Source organism: Sarcophilus harrisii, chromosome 3 (genome assembly GCF_902635505.1).
Source record: "Sarcophilus harrisii chromosome 3, mSarHar1.11, whole genome shotgun sequence".
NCBI classification, from domain to species: domain Eukaryota; kingdom Metazoa; phylum Chordata; class Mammalia; order Dasyuromorphia; family Dasyuridae; genus Sarcophilus; species Sarcophilus harrisii.
This window is the reverse complement of record NC_045428.1, coordinates 517015419-517036567: the sequence shown is the minus strand read 5'-3', so window position 1 is coordinate 517036567 and position 21149 is coordinate 517015419. Positions and strand designations below refer to the sequence as shown.

Sequence of the window (21149 nt, the reverse complement as noted above, 5' to 3'; positions counted from 1 at the left end):
TCTTTAATATGGCTATACCAAGTAGTTACACAGTTCATACTAGCAAGCTTTCCTGAAGAATATTTAGCTCCCAGGAATCTTCCAGGGGGAATCGTGAAAATACATTTGTAGGCTAATGTTTTTGAACAGATGTGGTACCATATTGCATCCTACATTTTCATGCTGAGCATCTCCCAAGACAACCAAGATGATTTGTCAGGGTCACACCCCTCTATAACCATGTAACATTTTGCCCTTGACTTAGAGACTTTAGTGAAAGGCCTTTATACCACTCACTATCTCCTTCCCAGAGGCTTCTAAAAGTTAGTATGATAAGCCCCACTAAGGTAGATTTCTTTCTCTGTGAGCAGGGGTTGTTCTTCTTCTGAGAACTTCTTTTTCTTCTTTTGGCACAAGAGGCTGGAAAGCCCTATGATGACTGCAGTAATCACCCCTCCAAAGGCAGCAGCTGCAACAAGCCATTGCCAAATCTGACTTGCTTGCTCCAAATAAGGCCTAACAAATTCTTGAAAGAAGTCAGGTGCTGAAAAAAGAAGATATTTAGAATTAATAAATTTATGAATAAAAATTTATTAAGAGTCCACCTTTTACCAATTACTGTACTAGGTTTTCAGACTGCAATGAAAGAAATGAATCTCAAAATCTATATGGGATGAATATGTATATGCAAAATAAATACAATAATGTAGTGGAGAGAGCTGGTAATGACAGCCAGGGGATCAGGAGAGGCTGTATGTAGAATGAGTTGCTGTATTGCATGTTGTAAAATCTGCACATTTTACAACAATCTCTTTATCTATTGATGGAAGGGAACAAAGGTAAGTTATAGGAGAGGAAAGGCACTTGAATTGGTGTAAGGTCAAATCTCAATTCTCATTTTCATTAACTATGTCTTGCTGAATAAATTGAATTAGGCCTCTGCATTTCAGCTCTCTCTAGAAAAATGTATATAGAAATATACATATGTAAATTTAAGCAAAATTTGTAATACCACTTTCACAAGTTTATTGTCCTAAAACCATTTGGAAAAATCTATAAAATAATAAATCATAAAAAAATAGTTTTGAAAAAAATAATAAATCTCTTCCCCCACAGAGCTGTTATGATGAAAGTGTTTTATTAACATGAAAATGTGAGGTTTTATCTTCAACTGGAAGATTATCCCCAAGTACTCTTCATTTATTCATTCATTCATTAAGAAAAATATTGATTGATGTTTTTGTACAAAACCCTGTGGAGTCTTAAAAATAAATGTCAGTGAACTTATAATATGGCAGAAGACAGCAAAAATTTACATAAATAAATATAATACAAAAATAGAATAGTAAGGATACCCTATGTAGGTATAAAGTGCTAAGAAATGGCAAAGAGAGAAGAAATCACTTTTGGCTTGGCAGATCAAAGAAGGCTTTATTATTTGTGATATATTTGTTATCATTATTCTTGATAACAATAAAAATGAGGACCATCATGCAAGTCTCTTGTATATGGATATTGCTTCATTCTTTTTTTTTTCTCTCTAGTGCCTATTACTTACCTGGCACATAACAGGTGCTTAATAAATATTTATTTATTGATGTATATAGCACTGCTACTGATAATATACCTGACATAATAGATTCTTAATAAATATTTGTTGATTGATGTGTACAACATTTTACATATATTACCCCACTGGATACAAAATCCTTGTTAGGAATAAAATATTATTTTCCCCATTTTAAATTTTGGAAAAAAAAAAACTGAGATCAAGAGTGGGTAAGTAATTTGCCCCAAATTACACAACTAAGAACCAGGATTCAGAGTCAAATGTTTCTTAGTCCTGAAATCTACCAACTATCCTATGTAGTTGTTTGAGAGTATCATTTAGTGACCCTTAAATGATGGAAAGAAGAATATTCTAGGTACAGAGAGTGGCAAAATCACAGTTATAGGGGAAAGTGGGGAGTCTAGGTTTCTTTTTCTTTTCTTTTAAGTCCTAGAATATGATTAATTAGCATCCTATGTATGGGTGAACTAAGGAAAACTGAAGTCTTCTCCTATCCCTCCAAAACTTTACCTTGTCAAAAGCATAGCACATGTCATGAAATAGGATAGAACTGGTCATTCTAGGTTGAATTCTATTTTCTGATTAACTTTAAAAAAAATCAATGTTATGTTAGAAAGTAAGGGAAACCCGTCTTCTCTTTATTGTCAATATTGGTTGGATGTCGTTAAAGTAAATTGTCAACTGCAATCTCCTCTTACTTGAAAGAAAATTTCTGAAAATGATCAAAATGATTATTTTCTTTCTATCTTGGAATCAAGAGAGAGACTCAGAGACCCAAGTTTGAATCCTTTCTTAGACACTGTATGATGACAAGTATGTTATTTAATTTGCCTGAACCTCAGTATAGTGATGTGTAAAATGGGAATATAGTAGTATAGACAATTTACAGAGTTGAGACTCAAATGCAATTTTCTGAAATGAACTGAAATGAAACTTTGCAAAGTTTAAAGATCTATCGAATGAATAAACAAATGTTTGCTTAATCAGTTACTAGAGATAAATCTATCTTCTATGTACCAGAGATAGAAACAAGTAAAACAGTCCCTCCTTCAAGGAATTTATGTTCTAACTCATATGGGAGAATTGGCATGCAAAAAGAGGTATTTTGGTTTGGAATATAGGGACAATGAATACAATCTTCTGAAGGGGGAGAAGTAGATAAATATACTATTTTCTAGAGGCAACTGCTGGTATAACAGGAGTTCTGAGCCTGGTATCAGGAAAATCTGAGTTCAAATATAGTCTGAGACACAAATTAGCTCTCTAAAACTAGGTGAGTCACTTGGTTTCTTTGTGCTGATCTGCACTACATCAGATCTTCTCCTTCTCCAATAAATTGTCCCATATTGAATATAGAGATTTTGATTTATTATTGATATTAAATACTTAGCAAATTTGAATTCCAAAATTATCTTTCTTTGTTTCTTCTCCATTTCTGCAATCAAAACTCATTGCTTTTCAAATTGTCTTAATGAGCCATTAGAAAATAATGCTAAAGTGTTATTGGATTTGTGTTCTTAAGGCCACAGGGTGAGGAAACTCCTACCGCTGATGCAGTTTGGCAATGTTTCTGCAATATGCAATTGTAGAGAGTTGTTTAGACAATTGATAGGTTAAATGAATTACATGGGTCACACAGCCAGTATGTGTTGGGTTAGAGTTTGAACCAAAAATTTCTTGGAGGAGGTAGTTTCTTTATCTATTACATCAATAGTGTCAAACTCATATAGAAATGGGGACCATTAAACTATAAATGAATATCTCTGCAGGCCACATATTGACTTAGAAAATCACAGATTATCATAATCTTGTTTTATTGTACAGGCATACTTCAGATAAATTGTGGATTTGATTCCAGATGATCTCAGTAAACTGAATATCACAATAAGAAAGTCACATGAATTTTTTGGTTTCACAATACATATAAAAATTATTTTTAAATCATACTCTAGTCTATAATGTCTAAAAATTACAATTCATCTATCTTAATTAAATATATTTTATTATTTTTTAAAATGTTAACCATCATCTGAGCCTTCAGTGACTTCTAATCATTTTTTCTGGTGGAGGGTCTTGCCTCAGTGATGATGGTTGCTGACTGATCAGGGTGGTGGTTTCTGAAGATTGGAGTGATCTTTGGCAATTTCTTAAAATAAGACCACAATGAAGTTTGCTTTGTCTATTAGTTCTTCCTTTTGCCTGAACACTTGGAAGCCATTGCAGGGCTTTTATTTGGTCTAATTTCAATATTGTTGTATCACAGGGAATAGAAAAGCCTGAGAGGGAGACAGATGGGAAATGGCCAACTGGTAGAACAATTAAAACACACGCAACTTTTGTCAATTAAGTTTGCTATCTTATATGGGTTGGGTTTGTAGTGCATGCAAATAATTACAATAATAACATCAAAGATCACCCATCACAGATAACCCTAAAAGATATAATAATGAAACCTTTTGAAATATTGCAAGAATTACCAAAAGGTGACACAGAAGCACTATGTGATTATGTACTGTTAGAAAAATGGTGTTGATAGACTTGCTCAATATACAGTTGCTGTAAATCTCCAATTTGTAAAAAATGTAATCTTTCTGAAATGCAACAAAGCAAAGCACAATAAAATGAGATATGTCTGTATTTTTATTTTGTTAAATACTTCCCCGTTATATTTTACTCTGTCATAGTTCCAGTTTCACATAAGTGTGTTTTGGGTCTCTCTACTCTAAAAACTGCAATGCTGTTGGCTGGACAGTATTTGATTGTTATGCCACAGTTCCCTTTTAATGTCCAGACCCAGTTTCTCCAATTGTCCTATTTAGTTATTCTGCCTCAGGTTATAACGTTTCCCTCTCAATGTTTGATGAAATAAAGGTTTTATGTCTTTGGGCTATAATCATTCCTTCTTAATGTTTGATAGGATAAAGGTCTATCCATTTTAGACATCATTAGAATATCAGCAGCCTCTTTAGTACCTCCTTCCATTGTGTCATCCTAGTTGCCTCCCCCATTAGGTTATCCCCATGCAGATACCACCCCCATTATGTTATTGTTCTTATTATCCTATAAAAAATCTTGCTGTTCCCATACTCGGGGGTGGATTCTTTGAGATGATAGTCTCGTTCAGCCCTGGGACCAAACATGGATCATTTGGTCCCAGAAAATCTCTTCATTTAATAAACTATTAAATTGTTCTCTAATCTCTGTCTTGCTCAATTTTTCCAGCATTACATTTTGGAGACCCCAGCGAGATATCAGAAACTGGGTCACAAGATTAAAAGGGAACTAACTGTGGGATAACATGATAATTGTATTACATGATATTGCCTCTAGGAAAACTGAGGCATCTTGTAAATCCTTTTAGAGAAAGTTGCTTTCTAAAGAGTTTTATTCATAAAATATCTCTTTTGATAGATTTCAGATTGTGTTAATGAAGTATCTGAGAGCAAAAATGTCTTCTTAGTATTCTAAATGGAAAAAAGTTTGGGTGTCTTCAGAAGGATCTTACAATACCATATTGCCCCATACAGTGTCTTCCTTCTCCTTTTGTCCTCTAAATGAATTTTTTTTTTTCCCCTCTGGAACCAAATTTCATTTTTGTTATTCATTTAATCAAGATTGTTTTGTGACTCATTGATTGATTTTAGATCCAGATCTGTTTCCTGAAACTCAATTGTGGAATATTCATTTAAGCTGTATCTCCAGATTAATTTTCAGTTGGTCTTACCCTGAGCAGGAAGCTTATTCTTTATTAACTGACTATCAGATCAATGTTTCCTATAGTGTAAGTATTATTCCTATATCACATATAAAGAAACTAAGAATCAAATGGAGTTCAGTTGTCAACACATTACACTTACTAGTTATGTGCTCTTGTTCACTTAGAATTCCAAGTACTAGTATTCTTCCTGCTTTACCTTAGCATCTCTGACAACTCTATTTGGATATTCTCAGTCTCCATGATTGCCTATTCATAGGCAGTTAGGACAAGAAATTGTAAGAATCATTGTTGATACCTCCCACAGAGTATCAATGGGCAAGCAATGGGAAATGGAAAACAATATAATAAATCCTATTCAACATTTCAATTCATTAAAAAAGGATGAATTTTGCTGAATTTCAAATAAAAAATCATTAAATTTAAACAAGGAACATAAGGGAAAAACATAATTTTTTTTAAGGCACATTTCCTTTATTCAAAATGTTTCCTTTCTAGCTTCTATCTGTAATGGGCTGAGATTTGAGTTGATGCACTGAGGTCCCAAGTACATGAGGCTAAATAGTAATTGGGCTATACTCTATTAATATACATGATTGGATAAAGAATGGTCCCTGCCCACTCTCCATGCAAGTCCTGATGTGTTGTATAGGAAATGACGATTTTGGTGGGTGGAGGCAGAGAGAGAGACAGGAAGAGAAGCTGGGAGAGATTGGGCCTGGGTTTGAGACTCTGAGCTGCTGGTTGTGTGGCTGCTGGTCTAGCTAGCTTCTTGACTCAGCTGCACACATTGCTATCGCCAATTCTCTTCCACCTCCTATCCTTCTTCACTGAGAATAAAGACTGACAATTTTCCCCTAACCTGAATTCCTGACTCCTGCTGATTTAAAAATACACGATCTTCACATTTGGTGCCCAACGGTGGGAACCAAGGACTGAAGAAGTCTCCGGTGACCAGGAACTTGGGTGAGTATTGTTAATAGACAAATAAGGAACTTATTTTCTTAAAAACTAAACCAGTAATCTTTTTTTGGCTAAAATGGGACAAATGCTAGTTAAAGACTCTCCATCCCCGCCCCCAACCCCACCCAAGAGTGGTGCTATAGAAAGCATGCTTAAGCTGATAGAAATACAAGGGTTACTTATAACTTGGGAACAGGTAGTGAGATTTGTGGGTACATTAAACTGCATCTCCCCTTGGTTCGTAGAGGAGGAGCAGATCTCTCGAGATAACTGGTCCCTGGTTGGACAAGAGATGTCCATGCATTTCAGAGAATATGGTCCTCATTCAAATTCCATCAAGGCATTTTATTTATACAATATAATTCAGTTAGCACTAAGAAACCCTATCCCTAGAAGAAAGAAAAAACCCATGGCTCCTTCTACTCCTCAAATTAGCCATGATATTAAGGAGGAAGACAATGAAGAGATTAATGACCATATCCCCACAGGGCATAGAGACTTAAGTGAGCAAGGGTGTGGTGACCTTCCCCCTCAGGAGGCAGCTTCAGCCCCGCCCCAGGAGCAAGTGATTGACTCTCCTCCACCAACTCCACCCTCTGGGATGGAGGGAGGAGGGGAGGGGGGGTGACAGCACCAGCACCTCCCCCCCAGCATCCCCAGTATCCAATCATGAGCAGACTACAAGAGGGCTTAATGAAGGCCAAAGAAAAGGGTGTGGACATCCAGGAGCTTCAGCCACTTATGTTTCCTGTAATTTCCCAGTCTAATGCCTCCAGTCAACAAAGTCGAAGATACGCCCCTTTTAACATAGAAATCATTAAAGACCAAAAAGGTTTGCACTTTTATGGGGCTACATCAGCTTATGTTAAGATGCTGTTACAGAATTTGGCTTTGGAAATCTTGACTCCTGATGACTGGAAATCTATAGCAAGGGTATGCCTAGAACCTGGACAAAATTACAGTGGCTTTTGAATATAGTGAGTTCTGTAGGATACAAGCCCAACAAAATAGTCAAAATGCTGTTCATGCTGCAATCACCTATGACCTACTACAAGGTATAGGTCCATATGCAGACATCATAGCACAGATTAATTATTCAGTAGCAGCATATGAGCAAATTGCTGCTAATGCTATCAAAGCGTGGGCTTCGATTCAATAAAATGACAAAGGTGAGGCCTTTCATAAAATAATGCAAGGGCCAGATGAGCCCTTTGCTGACTTTGTGGGACGTTTGCAGACCTATTACAAGAACTAATGGGGAAAATCCATCAACAGATGTTTTAATAAGGCAACTTGCTAAGGAAAATGCTAATGAGGTGTGCAGAAGGATTATTAGATCTGGCAAGGATGCCCTTTAGAGGAGTTCATAAGACGCTGTGCCACAGTGGCACAAATGCCTTTTATAGCCAGACTATGATGCAGACTTCCCAAGATCCCAACATGGAGACAGGGTCCCTTCCGGCAAGGGACTTCTAGAGAACACGTCAATGCTTCAGTGTGGTAAAGTAGGGCATCTGAAAGCTCATGTTGGTATAGAGGCAGAGGAGAAAACAGGTTGGAGAACAAGACCCAGAACCCCATGTCCAAATGCAACAGAGGCTTCCCATTGGGCCTCAGGAATGTAGACAGGTTCAGGGAATGGGATGAGGGGCCCAGCCCCAGGGCCCCAGGCAAAAAACACTTGGGGCATGATGGCAGCCAATGGTGCACCCAGAGAGTGCCTAGACGGCCAGTACCCCAATATGACCAATCAGCCAGGAAGCTATATGATGCCAGAAAGGGATTACACAATCAATCAGCCAGGAGGCAACCTGATGGGAGAAAGGGATTACAATTAGGGAGAATAGAGTTGTATGCAGCTGAGACAACTGAGATACCCCCTGGAGAGGTGAAATCTGTTCCTCTCCAGCCTATGGATCCCTTTGCCCGGCACAGTAGGCTTGACCATTTTACCTCCTGAGAGTACGTACAAAACAGTGTCCATCCAATACTGATGGGAAACTGGGGAATGTGTAGATAATATCCCAGTCACCAATACAGGCAGACAATGTGACTTATCACCCAGGAGAAATAGTAGCATCAGGTTTACTCATACAGAATCCTAATAAGCAGCCTGGTGTAGTCACCCAGATTCTGATTCCAGATCACAAAATCCAGCAATTTACTGGACAGCAGCTGTAACAACTGACCGAACTATGCTCACAATCTATATAAATGGCCTTCCATTGGAAGGATTGGTAGACACTGGTGCAGATCGGACGGTCATTAGAGGTGCCAGCTGGCCCAGTCACTGGCCAAAGATTAAAGCAGACACCTACATGTCTGGTGTAGGAGGACTAGCAGCTGAAGTTAGTGCTGCCCTATGAGATGGACTTTGAAGGCAAAACAAGAGTTTTTACCCTTTATAGTTGAAAAAATCCCCATCAATCTGTGGGGAAGAGACATTTTACAGCAATTAGGGTTAAAAATGAGTACTTCGGTTTTTTAAGCAGGGCTGCTGTTGAAGGCCTGCCAACACTTTCACCTGTTCCTATCCAATGGATAATTGATACACCAGTGTGGATAGAGCAGTGGCCCTTAAGTAAAAATAAAATTCAGGCCTTATTAGATATAGTACAGGAGCAGCTTGACCAAGGACACTTAAACCTTCTAAGTCCTTGGAATTCCCAGTGTTTGTTGTGAAAGAAAATCTGGAAAATGGAGGATGTTAACGGATTTAAGAAAAGTGAATGAACAGATGGAAACTATGGGAACTCTTCAGCCTGGACTTCATCTCCACCAGTTGCCTAGAGAATGGCCTCTTTGGGTCATAGATATTAAGGATTGTTTTATTCTATCCCTCTGATAAGAAGGATAGAAAAGATTTGTTTTCAGTGCCCAGCTTAACTTCGCTGAGCCTTTATAAAAGATATGAATGGACATTTTACAGGAATGAAAAAACAGCCCTACTATGTGTCAAATGTATGTTGTTGCTGCTCTTGCTCCAGTAAGAAAAGCATTCCTAAAAGTTATGTTATTACATTACATGGATGACATTTGGGATGTGACTGAGGAACAAATGTTAGAGGTATTCCTACAAAAGACCATAGAAACACTAAGGAATTAAAATTATACATAGCACCAGAAAAATTCAAAGACATGCTCCTTTTCACTATTTAGGATATGAAGTATTCCCTAAGGTGCTTACAGTTCAAAACCTCCTTAAGAACAGAAAAGCTAAACACATTGAATGATTTTCAGAAATTGATAGGAGATATCCAATGGATGTGACCAGTGTTAGGTTTGAATTACCTATCAGTTACAACCGTTATATGACATTTTAAGGGAGACAGTGCTTTAAATTGACCACGCCAGCTTACAAAAGAAGCTCAAGAGGCTTTTGGAGAAGTTGAACTGGTTTATCCAATGTGGTTGGAAAGAGTCACCAAAACCCTTGAGATACGTTTTGGCAACAAGAGGACTCCACAGCAGTCCTTCATCAAGGACACAGTGTGATAGAGTGGGTGAACCTCCCGGCACAACCAGAACAAAGCCTTACACCTTACCCAGTGCTTGTGGCTAGAATTTTATTAAAGGCCACTAAGCAAGCAGTACAATTATCTGGGACAAGACCTGACAAGAATACACCTTTTATACAAATACAAAATTAATGTGTGTTGTGAGACCATCCCAAGTGGCAAATTTTATACCCATGGCTCCCAAATTTTATACATGGGTCTTCATAAAGATAACTAGACTATTACATAATTGGCGATGGATTCTTGAAGAAAAGTTTCTAAAGTTCCTCTTAAAGGACCAACTATCTTCACAGATGCATCCAAACATAATATTTGTGCTGTGTACTCATGATCAACTATAAAGAGAGTAGTCAGAACCCTTTCAGTCCACTCAGCAGAATGAATTGATGATCATTCTAGCTCTTACTTATTATCCAGGAGACATAAATATAATATCTGATTCGGCCTATTCAAGGTGTGGTACAAAGAATTGCCAAGCCCAAATAAAATTTGCAGCTCTAATATATATCAGCTCTTAAGAAACTTCAAGAGCAAGTGAGAAAGCACCAGGTAAGATCTATATATTACATGTCCATTCTCATAGTGGACTTCCAGGTCCCAATATTTGATGGCAATTCAAAGGCAGATAGCCTCCTAACTATGTTGGTCAATACCCCTTTGTTCCAAGAAGCTCAGGCATTCATTCTAAATATCATCAGGCTGCTGAGCTTTACGTTTACAATTTGAATAACAAGAGAGGAAGCTAGGAGCATAGTAAAAGCCTGTATGGCTTGCCCTTTCCACGCTCCTACACTGCCTCCAGGGAAGAACCCTCATGGTTTGAGACCCAATGAAATCTGGCAAATGGATGTGACCCATTATAAATCTTTTGGTCGTCTGTCTTTCATCCATGTTGTGGTAGACACCTTTTCGATTCACTTTTGCAATGCCAGCAGCAAAGAGACAGCCTGAGTGGTCACTGAATTCTCATACAAGCATTTGCCATTATGGTGTGCCAAAGCAATAAAAAGAAATGGTCCTGCTTATATTTTAAAACATTTTGCACACTTTTGTGCACAGTATAATTTTACACACCACGGGCATACCTTTTAACCTCAAGGACAGTCAATATGTGGAGAGGGAAAAGAGATATTAAGACGCTCCTCCAAAACAAAAAGAAAGGGGGAGCCAAGGTAACCCTAGAGAACTTCTAAATCTAGCTCTTTATTAATTAACTTCTTGATTTTGACAAAGATGCACTGGCTCCGGCAGACAGGTTTTATAACCCACCGGAAGGTCAGTGTCCAGTGAGCAGCTCCACTATCTTTAGATAACGCCAGGTGATGTGAGACCCAGAAAGTGGTGAATGGAAAGGACCAGATAGGCTAACTGCTTTGGGGAGAGGGTTTGCTTGTATCTCTACAGGTGGAGAAGGGATCAGATGGGTGCCAACGAGCCATATTCGCCTTGTCCATCGCAGAGAGACAGAGCAGACCCTTGAAACAAAGGAGACAACCCAAGAAATATCGGGTGGTTCTGTTGCCGATTGTGCTCACCATTGAAAGAGCGTGGCAGTTATGGCGTTTGACTCATGGACATCAAAGATTGTCAGACTTGAAAACTCTCAGGAATCATTGGATTCTCTGAGCCATAGGACTCGAAAACCCTCAGGAATTATTGGATTCTCTGAGACATGGGACTTGAAAACTCTCAGGAATTATTGGATTCTCTGAGAAATGATAAGACTGTTACAGGACTTCAAAATCTGCTGGAATCATTGGATTCCCTAACACATAAAAAGACTTTTGCAGGACTTCAAAACTCAGGGGACTATTGATTCCTGACATGTGAAGCAATGGACAATAGATTGGTTTTGGACTATCTCTTGGCTGCTGAAGAAGGTGTATGTGTGACTGTTGTTTACATACCCTCCTAGGACTTCTGGTGATCTTTTCCAACACCATGTTCATTTATATTGTTTGCTATTCCGCTACTTGCGTGTACAATTCATGTTTGTTACACCACATCAAGCCTGCACTGACTGAGGGGAGGGTCATCCCAATAGCCTCTGGTTATTGCTATGTGCTTTGTGTAATACCTCCCATGTTGATGGGTTTGTGCATAATAAGACCCTTCAGCCCAGAAACCGCTAGCAACCCCCATTTCCCTTTTGGTGCTTTTCATCTCCCTTCCTGAGATGCAGGGAGGGCGTGATCATCTCCTTTTAGTGCTTTCACTGCCTTCCTGAGAAGTCAGGGAGGCTGTAATCACCTCCTGGTGCTTCACCTCCTTTCCTGAGAAGTTAGGGAGGCTGTGATCACTTCCTTGGGGCTCTGACCTCCCTGAGGAGTCAGGGATGGCATGACCACCTGTGTTCTAAAATAAAAGAAAGAGGGAGATGTAATGGGCTGAGGTTTGAGTTGATGCACTGAGGTCCCAAGTACATGAGGCTAAATAGTAATTGGGCTATACCATTAATATACATGATTGGATAAAGAATGGTCCCTGCCACCTCCGGCAAGTCCTGATGTGTTGTATAGGAAATGACGATTTTGGTGGGTGGAGGCAGAGAGAGAGACAGGAAGAGAAGCTGGGAGAGATTGGGCCTGGGTTTGAGACTCTGAGCTGCTGGTTGTGTGGCTGCTGGTCTAGCTAGCTTCTTGACTCAGCTGCACACATTGCTATCGCCGATTCTCTTCCACCTCCGATCCTTCTTCACTGAGAATGAAGACTGACGATTTTCCCCTAACCCGAATTCCTAACTCCTGCTGATTTAAAAATACACGATCTTCACACTACCCATAAATCTCTTGCTTACCTTCTCTCTCAATTTACCTTTTCACCGCCAGAAGAAAATTTTCATGACTTAAAATTGATCTATATTTTACTTTCTGTCAGGTGTTTCCTTCAGTACTTCTCCACTCCCATCCCCACTCCCGACTCCCCACGGATTCAACCTGCCTCTCACAGAAAAAAGCTTAAGGGGCTCTAGAAGTGTTAATTATATTTCATTAACCTATTATTTAATTTCACCTCACTTCCATTACTTTCTATTTAACCTTGTATTTAAGATGTTTCAAGCTTCATCAATAAAACAGGCTTCAGACCTTCTCAATGGGAAGGCTTTGAAGAACTGAAGTGATTTCCTGGAGTTTTTGTTTTGGGATGTGTGTGTGTGTGTGTGTGTGTGTGTGTGTGTGTTAAAAATACCTGAGAGTGTCCACCATAAAGTTACCTAAGCAAATCAAAAGCAAATGATAGCTAGAGCTACAGTCAGGCCTATAATTCTGAGGGGTGGAGAAAGGAGAGATGAGTGATTGTATACTTATTAGAAACCAATATCATTATTTGGAAGCTTCTGAGGAAAGATGTGATATATCTATATATCAATAGATCTATCTCTATCTATATACGTGATATATAAGGGTAGGGTGAGAGACAGGAAAAGAGATAAACAGAGAGAAGAGCAAGAGAGACACAGATGGAGAGAAACAGAGAGAGAGCAACAAACACACCCACAGAAGTTAAGTATTTATTATGTGCCAGGCAAAGGGGAGATAGAAAGACAACTTTATGTCAATCCAGGAAAACAATGTTCAAGCCTGGATCTGCCATTTTCTAACTATGTAGGTGTTGTTGAGGTTATCCAAAAAAAAAAAAAAGGGGGGGGGTGGTGTTATTGACACTGAGCAACTCTTTCTCAGTGGGTTAGGATCCTAATTAGGATGATAGCAAAAATTGGGGAGAGAGGGTTTAATTTTATTTAGCCTCCAGAGGCCCAAGGGTAGGGAGCAAGGTCCAAATGAATTGAGAGAGTAATCTTCAGGTCAATAATGAGTGGTGATTATTCACAAGACCAGGATCTCCAAGTGAATTGAAGGTGGGGATTATTTTAGTAGTTTCCTAAGGCTAAGTAAAAGGGTAGGGAGGGATTGTCAGGAGATTCAGAGTTTTCTGGCCCAGGCCCTCCCCTCAAAGATCAGAGGACCAAAAAGTTCTATTATTATTGTAATGGTGGAGAAACTAAACAAGATAGAGATCAGAGAATATGTAATATTTTATTAAATGGAGAGATTTACTGGGACCAAATGGATCTATGTTTGGTCCCAGAGTCGAATGAGACTATCATCTCAAAGAATCCAGCAACAAAATGTCGGATGCAAATGATGTGGCCCAAGGTGATATGCTTTAGAAGCACTAAATGTTGGGGTTCAGTCATGTGAAGAATTTGCAATGGCCATTCTCTTTGGCAAAATGTAGATTTATTTAGGAGAAGATGTTACAGACAAAATGAAGAGATATAATACACACCAGGAATGGTCAGATGTGAAATATGAAATGTTTCAAATATTAAATAAAGAAGGAGAGCATATAAAAAACAACTTAGTTCCTCAGTAGAACACACAAATTACCCAGTAGAAAGGGAGCATCCCATGAGGGATCTTTTGCTACATCAGCCTGGCATTCTTGCAGTGTCTGGCTTTGGGATAAAGATATAGATAGAGATCTATGTCTATAGAGCTATCTCTCTCATATATATATATATATATATATATATATATATATATACACATAATCTCCTTCTGTTCTGTCTCCATCTCTATTTCAGCTTATACGGAACAAAGCAGTGAAGATCTTATTATTTATATCAATATACTTTGCCTCCCTCTATGTATTTTTTATTTTTTTCTGAATGGGACTGATTGGATGAAGTATTTCTCAGTATTGAGTCACATGATCCTTGTTCCTAGAACTGGGTGATTGGTTTTGGACTCTGCGTCTGGGAGGCACCTTGGGGAGTCACATGATCTCTGAAGAGTCAGGCCCTGGGTTGCAGGAGGTGACAGGAAGTTAGAGGAAGTGACAGGACCTGTGGAAGGCAGATAACATTGGTGACCATTGGTCAAGGATGGTTATGTCCTTTTGGTCTACCCAATGAAAAGGTTTGTGTCTTTTCCAATTTAACTGGCTGTTCTTCTGGCTGATCAGGTTCAGAAACACATGACAAGTTGGGATGGCTCCCAGGTGTGTTTGGGCGTCTCCCTGCAGTGATTAAATAAATGCTTTCTCTTTGTACTGAATATGTCTTTGATTAATTAATTTGGGAAAGGCAGTCTAGCACCCATCCCACACAATTCCAATTAAAAGTTTTTTAAATACTCAACAATTTCCTCTCACTCTATATAAACAATGGCCCTGAGCTCTTCTGTCATCTTCACTTTGGTTAGAGATGCATGACTCTCTTGGCCACCCAGTCTCTTTGGAGACTTCTCCCTCCTTGAAAATTTTCCAAAAAGCCAAAACAACTATTTGCTGAATATGTTTTAATGGGGATTCCTTTGTTGTATGGGTTGGTTTACATGAATTCTGGGCTTCATTCTAACTTTCAGTTCAATGATTCTGTGAACAACTGCTCAAATTGTACAACATTTAAAAATATAGCATGCATTAAATCCATGATCTTTTTTTTTTTTTAATCTTTAAAACAACCATGTGAGGTAAGTGAGATTATTTCCCTCATTTTACAGATAAGAAATGGGAGTTCACTAAGCTTAATCCTTGTTCAAAATCACACAAGTTTCAAAGAAGGCAAACACAGGTATTCCTGATTCCAGGCATCAAGAGGCAGCTAGCAATGAGCCTGGAGTCTAACTGAATTTCAGTTCAAATCCATCCTCAGATACTGACTAGGTGTGTGACCCTGAGCAAGTTACTTAAACCTGACAGCCAATCTCAGTTTCTTCACCTGAAAATTTGATGTAAATTGTGTTGTCTTTAATCTTTGGGGGGAAGTGTGTTCCTGACCCTCAACCCCTCCCAGACTACTCCCAGATAAATAATCTCATTCATTTGGAAATCTATGCCTGGGGAAGTCACTCAAACTGCTCCCCAGCTCCAGGCATAGACTAATCCAATATAATCAAGGGTTTGTCAACATATCTTTGCTAAATGCCCTTTTGGATTTAGCTGACTAATGAAGATATTTTCTTCTCAGTGTAAACCCATCTTGGCAAAATTATCCTAATGGGATTCTTTGCCCACTAAGAAATCTGTCTTCTTAGTACAAATAAATCCCCTTTTGCCACAAACTTTGGGTTTGAATTTGCGACACTGACCAGAGGGGATCTCTTACCCTCAATCCTCACATCTCAACAAATTGAGCTAGAGAAGGAAATGGCAAAACATTCCAGTATCTGACAAAATATCCCAAATGGAAAATTAGAAACTAGTATGACAGAAATTCCATTGACCAACATCTAATACTCCATAGCAAGATAATATTGAAATAGGTTCATGATTTAGACATAAAGAGTGATATTATAAGCAAATGAGAACAAGGAATAGTCTACCTCTCAGATGTATGGTGAAGGAAAGCATATATGGCCAAAGAAAAACCAGAGAACATTATAAAATTTATGAAATGTTTGAAATTCATAACTTTGATTATGTTATATTAAAACATGTTTTTGCACAAACAAATCCAATGCAGCCAAAATGAGAAGGGAAGCAGAAAGATGGGGGGGAGAATGGGGAGAGATTTACATTCAGTGGTTTGGATAAAGGTCTCATTTCTAAAATATATAAAGAATTGACTCATATTTACAAGAATACAAGCCATTTGCTAATTGATAAACAGCCAAATGATGTGAACAATTTTCAAATAAAAAAATAAAGCCATTTCTAGTCACATGAAAAATGCTCTAAATAACTATTGATTAGAGAAATGCAAATTAAAACATTTCTGAGATAACACCTCACACCTCTCAAATTGGCAAAGATGACAGGAAAAGATAATGATAAATGTTGGAGGGGAGGTGGGAAAACTGGAACACTAATGATTTCTTGGTGGAGTTGCAAAATTATCCACAATTCTGGAAAATAATTTGAAACTATTCCCAAAGGGCTATAAAACTGTGCATGTGCATAACCTTTGATCTAGCAGTGCTACCACTGGTTCTATATCCCAAAGAAATCACAAAGTAGGGGAAAGGACCCACATATGCATAAATATTTGTAGCAGCTCTTTTTGTATTAGCAAAGAATTGGAAAATGAGTAGATTCTCATCAATTGGGGAATGGCTGAATAAATTGTGATATATGAAGATAATGGAATATTATTGTATAAAAATTGATAAACAAGCTAAGATTCACAGGAGCTGATGCTAAGCAAAACAAGTAGAACCAGGAATAAATTGTACACAAGATTAAGTATTAAAGACTTAGTCCTTCTCAGTGGTTCAATGATTCTAGGCAATCCCAATAAATTTTGAATAGAAAATGCCATCTGCATGCAGAAAAAAAACTATGGAGACTGAATGTGGATCCAAGCATAGTATTTTTACCTTTTGTTGTTTTTCTTTGCTTACTTGGGTTTTTTTCCCTTTTGATCTGATTTTTAAAAAAAAAAATATGTAGTATGAAGAGTATGAAAATATGTTTAAAAGAATTGAACATTTTTAACATATCAGATTGCTTGTTGTCTTAGAAGGGGGTAAAGGAAAGGAAAGGCAGAAAAATTTGGAACACAAGGTTTTGCAAAAGTGAATGTTAAAAACTATCTTTGCATGTATTTGGGAAAATAAAATACTATTAAAATAAAAACAAGTTTGAAAATTAGAAAGGAAAGAAAATCTCACATAGGATCATAAGGGTCAGCTGTCTGAGACTGGATTTGAAGTCTGGTCTTCACACCAAGTACGCAATGTGTCATTTAAAAAGCAAAGATTTTATCCCTAATGTCTAGCAAAGTACCCAACACAGAGGGGAAAAAAAAGCTTAATACATGTTTGTTGCAGTGAATTTATTTCCCTCCTATGCTTTAGTACATTGTGTATTGTTTTTAAAATTATTTATAAATTATCTTCTCTCTATTGTATGTTGCAAACACTTAAAGGACATGGATTTTATATTGTTAATCCTGTTCATCTATAGTAATAGAATCATAAATTTAATTTTGATGGGATCTCCAAGGTCATCCAGTCAGTAAATCAATCAGTCAACCAGGATTTATTATGTGTTTACTACTGGCCAGGAATGATTAAGTACTGGAGATACTGAGAAAGGCAAAACACAAAAAGTCATCTAAAAACAAGGCTCTCAAGGAATGTGAAAGTCAAAGAGAAGGGACTTGCTCATAGTTTTCTAAGTAATAAGGGAAAGAGATGGCAGTTGAACTTGCTCTTTATGACTTTGCATCCAATACTTTTTTCCCATTATTACCATGATGTTTCAAACTCAACAGGTATTCAAGAAATACTTTTTTTTAATGAATGAATAGGGCTTTTCCAAAGTCTATTTTACTAAAAAAAAATTACAATTATAGTGACATTATCCCATTGTAACCTCTTGGGCTCTTTCAATTAATAGTTTTCTTGGGAAGCAGGAAACCGATATAAACTGAGAACTGCCAATGAGAGATGCCATCCATGGAAACAAGGTTAAACTTCCCATAGGACTTAACTTTTAGATTTCCTAAATCCTCATAAAAAATGGTCATTCATAAGTCAAAAGTAACTGGCACTCTCATTTTTAAAAAAAGAACAACTTCACTATATTAGAAGAAAAAACATTTGCCAAAATGTCAGATGTTGAAATTTTTTCTTAGATTGAGTAATTAATTATGAAAGCTCTGGTTGATGAATAATGAACTCTTAAAACTACCTGGGAAAGTATTGAAAAAACTTTTTTTTTTTAGAATGAGTTTAAAGATCAGATGTGAATAAAGTCAATTTTAGAATTTTTCTCAAAGTGCTCCTGAGAATCTTAATTCAAGTGCTACTCCAACTGAATAGTCTACCTGTATTTGTGTTGCTAAAGTCAGATGTCTACCATAAGTAAAATCCCAGAAGTATAAGTTTGAATTTTGCAAAAGCTCCCTTGGTGTCAATTTTGAATTCACTTATATCTGAATTAACTTCTGTCACTTATGATCATATACATTTACTATAGCTGGTGACAGTAGCAACGAGTGGGATTGTATTGGACAGAAGAACACCAAGGAGCTGGCAGTAGGCAAGAAGAGGACAATTAATATGTTGAGTTACTTGAACAAATTAGAGATGTTTGCCCTCAAAAAAAAAGAGATTTACTGGATTTGTTGTAGAGATAAATATTCAAGGAACTATTAAAACTTCTTTGAGCCTATTATGTATGGCCCTGGAAATTTGGGTGGTACCTAATTGTACAGCAGAGAAACAGCTTTGAGGATGAAAAACACTTTGAGGGGCATGGCAGAACTTGAGTTAAATCTCTTTGGTACATAATTCTTTGGCTGGTGAATCTATTTAAGCAACATCCTCTCTCTGCTACTCCCTTACTCCCCCAGAAAGCAGGTCAGCTGCTTCTAACAGGAGTCCTAATCTGTGTAAAGCAGACTCCTGGCACTAATTCTCACAATCCTGATTTTCAATACTGATTAGGGTATAGGAATTGTGTAAAAATAACTATGACAGTAGGGTCATCTATGTTGATAAAGCAATTATCAGTAGGTTTCATTGTGTCAGACAATGAGAATTTTTTTAACCCAGGTATATGAGATGGATATGATTAGTTTATGCATGGGTTATTTCCTGTACAGCTCTTCAGATATTTGCACATAATGCATAGGAATGAATATTTGTTGAATGAATGTAAAGAAATGAATGTGAAAGAAAATAAAGTTGTTCTATTGGATTCTAGAGTAAGAGTAGGATAATGAGTGAAAAGGCAGGAATTCATCTCCATATGATGAAAGAATTTAAACAATGACATGGTGCATAATGGAATGGATTGCCTTCTTAAATAGTGAGTACACCAATGGGATAGTCAAATAGAATATGGATGATTACTTTGAACCCTAGAAGGTTGGAGAAGATGATTTTCTTGTACTCTTCCTTGTGTTACCAATATGAATCTATTATGCCTTCTATTTATTCAATGAATTTGTGTATTGAAGCAGAAAACCTTCTGATTTGCTATTGTCCTTCCTCCTCCTCCTCCTCCTCCTCCTTCTTCTTCTTCTTCTTCTTCTTCTCTCTCTCTCTTTCTCTCTCTCTCTCTCTCTCTCTCTCTCTCTCTCTGTCTTTCTATCCCTTTTTTTATTAGTTCATTCCTCAGTGGATCAGGGATTTACCTTTCAAAATGAATCTTTTGATTGATAAATCTGTGGCTGTCACACATATTTAATTGTATGATCATACTTTTAGTGTGTCCTCTTTAAGTGGCCATAGAACTGGTGCAAGGACTGTTTTGATAGGACAAATTTTCCCACCTGGATAATTCCCTTGATGAGGGTTGCCTGAAACTGAAGGGGGAACCTCAAAACTCTCTCTCTGAAACGCCTTCAAGGAGAAAGTCTCCTTGAATCCTGGCCTCTGTAAAAGACCCCACCTGAAGGAAACAGGATAAACAGCTTCATTCTGAGAGACAGGAACTACCCCCACTGATAATACTCTCTACTAATAAAGCTCCCCATTGAGGTGGAGATTAGCCCAGAGACACTCATTCAGTTCCAAGATTTTCTGTTCTGATGCACCCAGCCCCCATCAAGAACTGCCCCCAGCTTTTAGCCTATAAAGAGTCAACTTGAAGTCTTTGCAGAGGACCTAACATGCCAGGAACCTCTCTCTCCTTGTCATAAGCTGCAACCCTCTGCCCACTGATATGATATTCTCTTTCAGAGTTACCCTCTCTTTATCTTTCTCACCTATTTTTCTAAGAAGACTTTATATCTCTCTGTTGGGATTTCTCTGTTAGAAACTTTACTTCTCTGTCAGGACTTTGCCACCAAGGAATTCAGTCTTTCTATTCATGCATAGTAAAGTCTGACTTCCCAATGCCAATAATAAACTTCTTTTGGCAATCTAGTTTTCAGGTTCGTAATTTCCTTTATGAAGGACCTCTGCGCTGCCAGAAGGGGGTTCCCACAACTCCCTGCCCTGTGCCAAATCCTAGGGGAATCTAGGGGAGCCAAACATCTTTGTTTATCCCAAATGGGATATAAACAGTTATAGCAAAAATCTGGATTTATTAATTGGCTTAGAAATATGATACTTTTGTACCAATGAGGTAAGTCTTCTGATTGAACTGCAGAACTCTGGGAAAAACAGATTAGCACTGTTTAATCATACATAGAATTTCCTGAGCAGAACCTACCTAGGTCACAGCTAGAAAGCTAATTAGCTACAATGAACATCATTTCTCTTGAACTGAAGCACAGCTATCCTGTGTTACTCAACTACACGAAAGTAATCATGTTTCTAAGATGTATCTATGCTTTCATACACTGTTACGGAGTCAAAAGATGTATAATGGGATGAGGTGGAGCAATTCGCATAGAAGAGACTGGAGAGCCTACTTTGGAAAGACACAATGATGTGTGATAGAAGTGCCCGCTGACCATTGCTCTCCATTTCTAGCACGCACAGACATTTTGTGAACTCTTTGA

General features: G+C 37.8%; 1 protein-coding gene across 1 annotated transcript in view; it reads right to left on the bottom strand.

The window, feature by feature from the left end:
* Window positions 1-296: 296 nt before the first annotated feature.
* Window positions 297-21149, bottom strand: part of TYR (tyrosinase) — a 191681-nt gene continuing 170828 nt past the window's right edge. Inside the window, exon 5 of the mRNA XM_031961428.1 lies at window positions 297-523. Coding sequence (XP_031817288.1) covers window positions 297-523 — 227 coding nt within the window. The remainder of the gene's footprint in view (window positions 524-21149) is intronic.